The sequence below is a fragment of the Mytilus trossulus genome, chromosome 13 (genome assembly GCF_036588685.1).
Source record: "Mytilus trossulus isolate FHL-02 chromosome 13, PNRI_Mtr1.1.1.hap1, whole genome shotgun sequence".
NCBI classification, from domain to species: Eukaryota; Metazoa; Mollusca; class Bivalvia; order Mytilida; family Mytilidae; genus Mytilus; species Mytilus trossulus.
In genome coordinates, this window is record NC_086385.1 from 53,718,869 (window position 1) to 53,729,496 (window position 10,628).

At 31.9% G+C, this 10,628-nt stretch overlaps 1 protein-coding gene across 1 annotated transcript; it reads right to left on the reverse strand.

Annotated features, from left to right (window-relative positions):
- Nucleotides 1-6,373: 6,373 nt before the first annotated feature.
- LOC134694480 (glyoxylate reductase/hydroxypyruvate reductase-like) lies at nucleotides 6,374-10,103 on the reverse strand. The gene is made up of 3 exons (XM_063555491.1): nucleotides 9,793-10,103; nucleotides 8,731-8,901; nucleotides 6,374-6,975 (listed from the first exon to the last, which is right to left on the reverse strand). Exons 1-3 carry the CDS (start codon nucleotides 10,088-10,090, stop codon nucleotides 6,374-6,376), a joined length of 1,071 nt encoding a protein of 356 aa, XP_063411561.1. The 5' UTR covers nucleotides 10,091-10,103.
- Nucleotides 10,104-10,628: the final 525 nt, after the last annotated feature.

Here is a 10,628-nt window from a genome sequence, read left to right on the forward strand (position 1 = left end):
ATTCATTATTGATGATAATCATTTCAAATAAAAAGTTTTACAGCAGGCTATACAGTGTTTATAAATTGAAATTATAAAAAAAATAGTTTTTTTTTGTATAAGCATGAAATTGTAGGTGAAAACATCCGATTTTTGTTGGAATTTGAGATTTACAAAGCGTGAATTGATTACAAACAGGACAGCAAAAATATAAATATTGGTAAAAGAGGTTCATTTGATAGTTTAAAAAAGACAAAAACCTTTATTCTTACCATTCTTAAACTTTACAGCAATACTTAATTTGGTAATTGGTGATTTTGGGTAAAATCTAGCAAAATCATAAAAAAATCGTTGAAAACTGGAAAAACACAAATTTGGAATTTTAACTGTTTTTAAATCACTCTAAAAATAGAAAAATTCAAATCTTCATAGAATAATAATCAGATCAAACAAAATTCATAGTTAAACAAATTTGAAAATAGCTGATTTTGGGTGAAAAAAGCTAAATTTGGCCCAAAATTGTCAGAAACTGGAAAAAAAATGATAAAATTCATTGTTTTTCAGAAATCAATTAAGATGTTAGTGAAAATTATTTTTTATCCTCTATATGAAAAAGTACAATGCTTAAATTCACACTATGTTAACCAGCAAGTGATTTTAAGGATGTTTGCTTGTCATGTTTTGGAATTTTTGTCAGATTTCGAAAGACTCTGGTTTTATCCATTTGAATGCCTTAAAATAATTTGCCCATCGACCCCCATTTTTCTATTTATAGTACATTTACATGCATAATTATAAGCCATTTGTTAAAGTCTTATAAAATCTTGTTTATTTTTTGATAGTTTTTGTGAACTTTACTGGTCAATGATAAAGCTATGAAAAATCAAGAGAGAACATTTTCCCGCCAAAATTCTAATGGCTTATGTCTCAAAAACAACCACATTGACCCCTATTTAAATTTTTGCTATTTTGATTCCTCAATTAATCCCCTATCAATATATACTAGTGTTATTGAAAGCTATTTATTTTGAAACTGAGCAGCTTGTTGACCATGCATAATGAGAGGTAAAAAGTCTCATTGACCAAAACTGATCATGATTTAAAAGTAAATGACAAGATACATGGACATATTTTTTTAAAAAGATTATTCCATAGTTTTCTGTATACATCAAATATCTTTTCATCAGTAAAGTCAGATTCAGCAATGGGAGCAGAATTAGAACGATTCAAACCACAACATTCACCGCATCCTACAGAACACTTCTGAAGACCATTTTGTCTAGACACATCATTTAGTGTTGCAGTTTTGCTTACAGTTGCATCTTATAATGATAAAACTTTTATCAGGTGCAGGAGGAAGTTCCATCAAAATTGGACTAAGTTTTCCACGAGAAATTTCCCAACCATAGTCTGCATGGTCTGTATGATCTATATCAACTTCTTATTACATCCATTTTTGGCACCGATTATACACTATGAAATTGTCCTGAATTGGATGCTTCTTCTCCTGCTATGATGGTATCTGCTTTAATGAAGCCTTATTGATGAAAACTTGATCTTGTTGGTTAAGTTTTTTTAATGAAAGTCCTTTGCCTATCCCAAAAAGCCTAGATGATGAGTTACAACCTGTTATAGAATGCAAAAAGAGCAACAAATTACAAACATCCTCCCAAAGAAATCCTTTATACTGTTCTATGTTCCATATTGTCATTTTTTCAGATTTAAAAATAACCTATTTGCACTGTTGATTAATGATGAATAAGTACAGTAACACTAATATATCTGTATCTTCACCATATACTATGACTAGTAAAGACAAACACAATCAAAAGATTTGCATCATGAGTCATATTCTTACATTTAATGTTATTATCCTATAGCTTGTCACAAAGCACCTTAATAAGATAGATATAAGAAGATGTGGTTTGTTCAAACTGTTTGACATGAACAGTTCTGTTTAAGTTTTGCAAGTCATAGATGAGGTGAAATTGATGTTCTTCACAATAATGCCTTTTGTTCTACGCAAATGTGTAATATCTTTAATTGAAGGAAGTTCTTGATAACTTTCAAAAACAATTTCAGGGTCTTTGTGTAATGTCTCCAAATGATACAACATGTGTCTAATGAAGTCGTTGCAATATGCATCCACCATCAAGGACATACTGAAGACCCTCACCATCTATTTATCTATGTTTTAGAAAGTCTGAATCTGACTTTGACTTAGCTTTGACTGCCAATGTTATTGATTGGTTTGACTTCTTGAAGCTTTAGCTCTAATTTTTTTCGCATTTCATCGATTCTAACGTTTTATTTCAAAAACTTACTGGTTTTTTTTCAACGTTAATAGCAGGCCTGGAGAAACACCTGTTTCAATATTTCTAAGTGAAACATAATTAGTAAAATGATTTCTTTCACTAAGGTACTCAAGAATTGCAAGAATGTCTACCCTGTCTCGTTCTTTCCTTGTACGATTAGCTTCTTCGTGCTGATCACTAGTCCAGTATGCAACACCAGTGAGATCTTGCATGACACTGTTTTAGTCTACACAAGCTGACATTGATAGTATTCATTGTGATCGTTGGGATTCACCCATTCCTCTGCCTCAGGTTAGACCTCCATAAGATTTTACACTTCTTATCAAGATCTGTTCTATAGTCAGATCTGTAGAAAACGGTCTGTACATGTATGTAGTATTGATGAAGAAAATAATCTATTATCCAAAGGAACTTTTCATGTCAAACAGTCAAAACAAACAAGTTCTTATTAACGTGCTTTGTGACAAGCTATAGCATAATAACATTAAATGTAAGAATGCAATTGATGATGCAGATCTTCTTATTTTGTAAACAGCATTGCCTTTAGGGTTCATAGTAAATGGTGAAGATAAGGATCTATTAGTGTTACTGTACTTATTCGTCATATGGTCCAAGACCACAATTATTTCGTAGTGCATTTCTTTTAGATCATGTGTTGAACTACTTTTGAGACAAATTATATCAAAATTATAGAAAACTTCATCGGCTCTAACTCAAAATATGGACAATTTTATGTTTAAGGTGTCAAGAAATTTTTTGATAGCTTCCGAAGTGCTAAATTTAAACCTTTTTCAGCTAGACCAAATCACTACTTTCCTTGAAAATTCTGGACCCAATTTTTTTTACAGTGACTGTGTAATTTCACCCCTACTTGCAATATGAGGCATTAAACATGGAGAAATAAATTTGGATGGGTATCAAAAAATTGGCAAGTACAACGAAAATCAAGGGACGACAATTGTGGTCTTGGACCGTGTTAATCAACAGTGCAAACAGGTTAGGTATTTTTAAATCTGAAAAAATGAAAATATGGAACATAGAACAGTCTAAAGGATTTCTTTGGGAGGATGTTTGTAATTTGTTGCTCTCTTTGCATTCTATAACAGGTTGTTATTCTTCATCTAGGGTTTTTGGAATAGGCAAAGGACTTCCTTTAAAAAAACTTAATCACAAATATCAAGATCAAGGCTGCATTAAAGCAGATACCATCTAAGCAGGAGAAGAAGCGCTAACATGTTTATATGGAGGAATTGACATATTTATCGGGAGAAAATTAAAATCCATAGTAATTACTGGAAACACATTGGTTTAGGTGAAAAGTTTATCACCAACATCAGATAGAGGGCAATTTCATAGTCTTCAAGTGTATTATCAGAAGAAGTTGACATACATCCTACAGATTATGGTTGGGAAATCAAACATGGGAAACTTTATCAAATTGTGATGGCACTTCCACAGACATGATAAGCTTCTTAACATTAGTAGATGCAACTATAAACAAAACTATGACACCAAACCATTAGTCTGTTGAAAAAATGGTTACTGAAAAATATGAATAGCATTTTTTTCCTGTTTTTGACGATTTTTAGACAAACTTAGCTGTTTTCACCCTAAATCAGTTATTTTACTGTACGTTTTACAATGAATTTTGTTTGATCTAATTATAATTATACCAAGATTTCCGCTTTTCTATTTTGGAGTGATTCAAAAGCAGTTTAAACTCCAAATTGGTGTATTTCCAGTTTTTAACGATTTTTGATTGATTTTGCTATATTTTACCCAAAATCATCATTTCCACAATAAGGAATTGCTGTAAAGTTTTGGAATGATTAAAATAATGGTGTTTGTCTTTATTGAAAAATCAAATGAACCACTTTTACCATTTTTAATATTTTTCCTGTCTGTTTTGGTAATCAATTCACGCTATGTGAATCTCAAATTCCAACAAAAATCGGATGTTTTCACCTAAAATTCCGTTTATTAAAAAAAACACCTATTTTTTATTATTTTATTTCATAAACACTGTATAAAGTGTTGTAAAACTTTTGATTTGAAATGATTTTCATAAAAAATGAATGTTGAACAAGATTTTCCCAGTTTTTCTCTATTTTTGACAAATTTTGCTATTTTTCACCCAAAAAAATCCATGTTCCCACTCAGATATCTTGGTAGACTTTTAGTATGTTACAAAGAAAGCCATTTGGAATCGAAAAATACAAAAACAAATTCTGTTGCAATTTTTTTGAGGTCAAATGCTATTTTGACTAGACTCATTTTGGTTCATTTTGACTATTCAGTTAGTGTACTTGTAAATAATTTTACGTGTATCAAAGAAAAAACAATGTATCGCTTATTGTGTGCAATCCTATGACTGTCCATACGCTTGCATTACTTTCTATTCATGTGTTTACGTTATTACATATATCCAAGGGACAACTGCCGTCAAACTGATGTAGGTGCCTGTACATAACCAATAACACGAGAATTAATTCTATAGAAATTAAGCCTACATGTTGCGGGTGTAATATACACACAACTTAAAATAAGGCCATTGTATACAATTTTCATAACAACAAAACACATTTCGTTGAAACCTTTTTTGAACATGGTATTATATGTAACAAATGCAGTCAACAACAATTTTGTCGCCAAATCACAAACTGTAAAGATACATGTTCTAGTACTGAAATGTTTACCACCGTCTATACACGGGTACATAACTCATCAGAAAAATAAAACAACATAACAGAACAAATCAATTAAACTACAAATCGTGATTGTAGGTAAAACATCAAGAAGCTGTTGCATCTGTATCACAACGAAGGGCCGATTTGTTAAAATTACAGAAAAGGCAATACAACATGAAGAAGTAACACGATAAAGACGATAAAACCTTAAAAGACCAGGACAAAATTAATACTGTGTAACAGATATACATATTCAGAATGAGAAAATCACGATTTGAATTAGTTCGATATTATTTGGCTCCTTGAGAAGTTACATGGTATGGCACCTTGCATAAAGGATGTTAATAATAAAATAAAATCAATATTAAAAAATCAATAGTCATGGCCTTGTTTTTGTAGGAATACCTGTTCAAGGTATGAAAATAAATGATGTGACGTATTTTTATGTACTATAAATAGCATCTATCGGGCTATTTAAAACATGATTTACCTATCTTATCGAATGAAACAAATTGCCGACAAATTGTCCCTACCTCTTTTGCATTATTTAGTGAAAGAACATCATCTATAAAGCGGAAAGAAGAGTTAAAGGATATTGCTAACTTCTTATTTTTCTATCTAAGAAGTTCTTGCATAAAGTCATCCTCATAATAATAAAGAAACAAGTTGGCAAGTAGAGGGGCACAGTTTGTTACCATTGGAATGCCGACAGTCTGATGAAAAACATGTCATCCGAACGTAATACATATGTTGTCAATCAAGAAATCAAGCTTCTTGATAATATCAGTTTCAGAGAATTTTTTCTTTGAATCTGAGTGATCCTTTACAAAGTAAGATTTACCCCTCCCTAAGACAAGATATTAAACTGACCAGTGTTCCTGTTGGTCTATATATCTATAAATATATAAATATAATGCACTCACAGGGCTACAACCTATAAATAACCAATATGAAACATGAAACTAGAGGATGTAACAACTCTCCACCAGAGATCAAAATGACATAGAAGTAGCAAATACATACACCACAGACAAGTACAAGGACAGCCTACCGTATCCATACAATACTGGCAAGCAACAAACCTTCCTTCAATTTAAAATACGGTGACATGAGGGTGGTAATGGGGGTACCTTCATGACGCATAACGATAAAATATGCACTTTCTTTTAGACGAAAAAATTTTTGAATGATTTTGACGAATCACGTTAATTTTTTTCCAAAAAATAACGGTAACAATAATTATTTGTGACCTCTGACGAATCACAATAAGGATATTTTGACCAATCACGGTAAAATTTCAATTAAACAAGTTGACGAATTGAAAGGGCATTACTACCCTTAGACATAGAATTGTCAATAAAAGCACTGTTTGACATAAAAAAAAATCAGTGGTTATGAAATGTTAAGCCGACTAGGCATTTCTTTATTTTCGAATACAGCTATGATATTTCTAGCTGTTAATTCTGACATTGCACTCCTTGCCTTTTCTGTTGCACTTCCAATATGAGGTAAAACCAAACAATTATTTAATGTTAATAAAGGACTGTCTGTCGGTAATGGTTCCGGATTTGTGACGTCAAGGCCAGCACCAGCTATCTTGCCACTCTTTAAAGCGTTGTACAAATCATCTTGATTCACTAACCCTCCACGACTAGTGTTGACAAATATCGCTGAAGTTTTCATTTTATTGAAAGCTTCCGCATTAAATAGTCCCATGTTATTTGCTGTTAAAGAGCAGCATCCCAAAATGAAATCAGAATGTTCTAGCAAATAGTCAAAAGAAACAAATTCAGCATTAACCTCCTGCTCATTCTTCGACTGACTATTGCCACTATAAACAATTCTAGAAACACCAAATGGCAAGAGACATTTTGCTACAGCCAATCCGATTCGACCTAGTCCAACAATGCCAACAGTGGCTCCATCTAAGCCATGTCCTAACATCCATATTGGATTCCACGTGCCCCAACCACCATCCTCTACGGCTGTCATTGCTGTAAAGATAGATTAGTGACGAAATCAGAGTGTTTAGTTTCAATTGTAGAAGGATCGGTGTGAATATATATTCTACATAGTTGGTAGTTTAAATTGTTGATCCAAGAATTTCGCTTACATAGTACTTAAACAAACCTTAACTATATTCTGTCATCTTTATGCATAACATTAGTTTTAAAGTTAGGCTGTACACGAAGAAACAGTGTTACAATGCACATTCTTATTTTACTCCCAGACTAAATCAAAATTTATGCATAGTTTAATAAAGTATATTGACTAAAACATTCAGTATCAACACGGGAATGGTCCCATATCTATCAAACAAACAAAATGGACAAAACACCGTCCAAAAAGTGAAAATTAACAAACGGAAACGAAAAATGATATCGTAAGCCGTATTTTATTATATAGAGATTTCTCAATGCTACACATATACAAATCAAAATCGTCTGTGATTTTGTGGATGTCTATTATTTATAATTTAATTATTGTCTTTTATATCTTAATAGATTTATGTTATTAATCTTACTCAATGGTTTATATCTTAACAGATTTATCTTATTAATCGTACTCAATGGTTTATATCTTAATAGATTTATCTTATTAATCGTACTCAATGGTTTATATCTTAATAGATTTATCTTATTAATCGTACTCAATGATTTATATCTTAATAGATTTATCTTATTAATCGTACTCAATGGTTTATATCTTAATAGATGTATGTTATTACTCGTACTCAATGGTTTATATCTTAATAGATTTATCTTATTACTCGTACTCAATGGTTTATATCTTAATAGATTTATCTTATTAATCGTACTCAATGGTTTATATCTTAATAGATTTATCTTATTAATCGTACTCAATGGTTTATATCTTAATAGATGTATGTTATTAATCGTACTCAATGGTTTATATCTTAATAGATGTATGTTATTACTCGTACTCAATGGTTTATATCTTAATAGATTTATGTTATTAATCGTACTCAATGGTTTATATCTTAATAGATTTATGTTATTAATCGTACTCAATGGTTTATATCTTAATAGATTTATGTTATTAATCGTACTCAATGGTTTATATCTTAATAGATGTATCTTATTAATCGTACTCAATGGTTTATATCTTAATAGATTTATGTTATTAATCGTACTCAATGGTTTATATCTTAATAGATTTATGTTATTCATTGTACTCAATGGTTTATATCTTAATAGATGTATGTTAGTCATTGTACTCAATGGTTTATATAATCAATCTACAGCTGTGACGTGAGTTTGTAATGAATTCCGCTAAAAATAATAATAAGAGCTGTTTTAAAGTTGCAGCGAGGGGAGAGAATTTGCTACGTGTTCTGGACCTCATTGTAACTTTGAAACGAAGACCAGTAATACAAGTTCTGTTCCTTTAATTTTTGTTCTAGTAGTGCATGTTCCGATTTTGTTTCATGGATAGATGTTCCATGTCCTCCTTCTTTTCTGTTAAAATAGACCCTTAACCCTAAACATACGAACATCTTTTCTAGTTTGAATAGTGATTTACATTTGTCATTTCGGGGCCTTTTATAGTTGACTATGTGGTATCGGCTTTTATCTTTGTTGAAGGCCGTTCTAGAAACAACAAATGGCAGGAGACATTAACATTTATAGGTGACCTATAGTTGTTAATTTCTGTGTCATTTGGTCTCTTGTAGAGAGTTGTCTCAGTAGCAACCATACCACATCTTTTTTTTTTTTTTTTTATCTTACCTTCTTTTAATCTCCTTGAGGTTGCTAAAAGCAAAGACATGGTCAGTTCAGCTGTCGCATTGGTCAACACATCCGGAGTAAAGCCGATCGGAATGTTTCTTTTTTTACATTCTGATATATCAATATGTTCGTAACCCACCGACATCGTACAAATTGTCTTTAACTGAGGACCTGAAATGAACAATTTATATATTATTGGCTATTTTCACAAAAAGATCAGAGAATCTCGTTTGTATCTGAATTTGTTATTTTTATCTTTTGTTATACCTTAAAACACTCATTAATTAAAGAAAAATATTGACAACAATTTAAGAAAGAACCGAAAATGTTTATTAATTAAATCAACAGATAAAGAAACTTACTGGAGATATTATATAAGCGGCCAATATATTAGACCAAAGGCGGATTTTCAAAAGCACGGAAAGCATCCAAACAATACACAATAAGTAACTGAGAAGTTAAAAGCTTATGACAACTGTCAAGGCTACATTAGAGGGGGAATAGGACCTTTATCGGGACTCCGGGAACGGGTGTTTTTAAGCTCGGGATTTCGGGATTGACCCTTTCGGGATCCGGGAATTCTTTATTCGAATTTCGGGACCTCGGGATTATGTTGTTTTTAAGCCCGGGATTTCGGGATTTCGTGTTTTTAGGCTCGGGATTTCGGGATCAGGACCCCTCCTATCCTCCCTCACATTACATTTTGGATAAAAAGACTCAGCAAAACACTTTTTTCTATTTTTAGAACTATGAAATTATATTGTTACTCGTATTGGGGAATAGTCTCTATTTGACTGATTGCTAAGGAAGAGATTATCTTTTATAATTGATCTTCCGATCTGAATACGACGGTTAACACAAGGAAGAATTTTATCAAACAAGTTAATCAAATTATTTATCATACATGTTCATGATGTTGACGTATTCAAGATCATACCGGCTATATATTGTGTTTGCGAAAATTCGTTATTTTTACAGAATATTGTTTTCGTGTCAGTTTACCAGAATTCCGAGCTCTATATCTTTTTATATTCTTTACTAGTCTAATAAATTCACACATACCTGCTGCATCTAAAACATCTTTATCTATTTTATCTGTCAACAAACAGAACAAAGCGTCTACCCCCTTGACGCCTCTGAGTAGCTCCTCTGGCGGAATCCGGTCTTCTCTATCCCATTGGGACACCACAAACTTATCTTTAAGTAGGTCAATCCCTCGTGCAGGCACTCGTCTGGTGACAAATACCTTTGGACGAGCGTCAGTAGCCATAGTCTTTGCCTGATAAGTCAAATAAGTCGTTGACACACGAGTAATTCTAACTGCCGATTGGTGTGACTGTCTTATCAACAGTCTTATCATGGTTTGTATACAAAGGGAAATAACTCGAAATGAATTGTTTCATTTAACGTTGGGGTTCAAAGCAGGTAATTACGAGACGAAAAACCGGCTAAACAGATACATTACCAGAAGTATATATTACCAGAAAACATTTATTAATACAAGTGAAACAAATTTCCATTTACTTGGTTTTCTTGATTGTTTAAAGAAGATGAGAAGACTACTGATTTTAACATTTTTGTATTTTTGAACTAAGAATTTAAATTCTAGATGTTCATATGAAACGAGTGAGTGGTGAAAAATAAAGTTTGTCCAATTCTTGAACCAATGCATGTATACATCATAAACTTAGTCCTCTGTGCACGATTTTATCATTATTTTCACAAATATATCATATAATCGTCATTTTTTTTTCTCTCTGTTTGTTATGATTTAACAAATATGGCTGCTCAATAAATGCCGTGTTTTGAAGCCGAGTTTTACCGAATGTTACCTTGTAGTAAACAAACCACAAAAAGCATGGGTATTGAGCACGTGTTTAACATGTATAATCAGATAT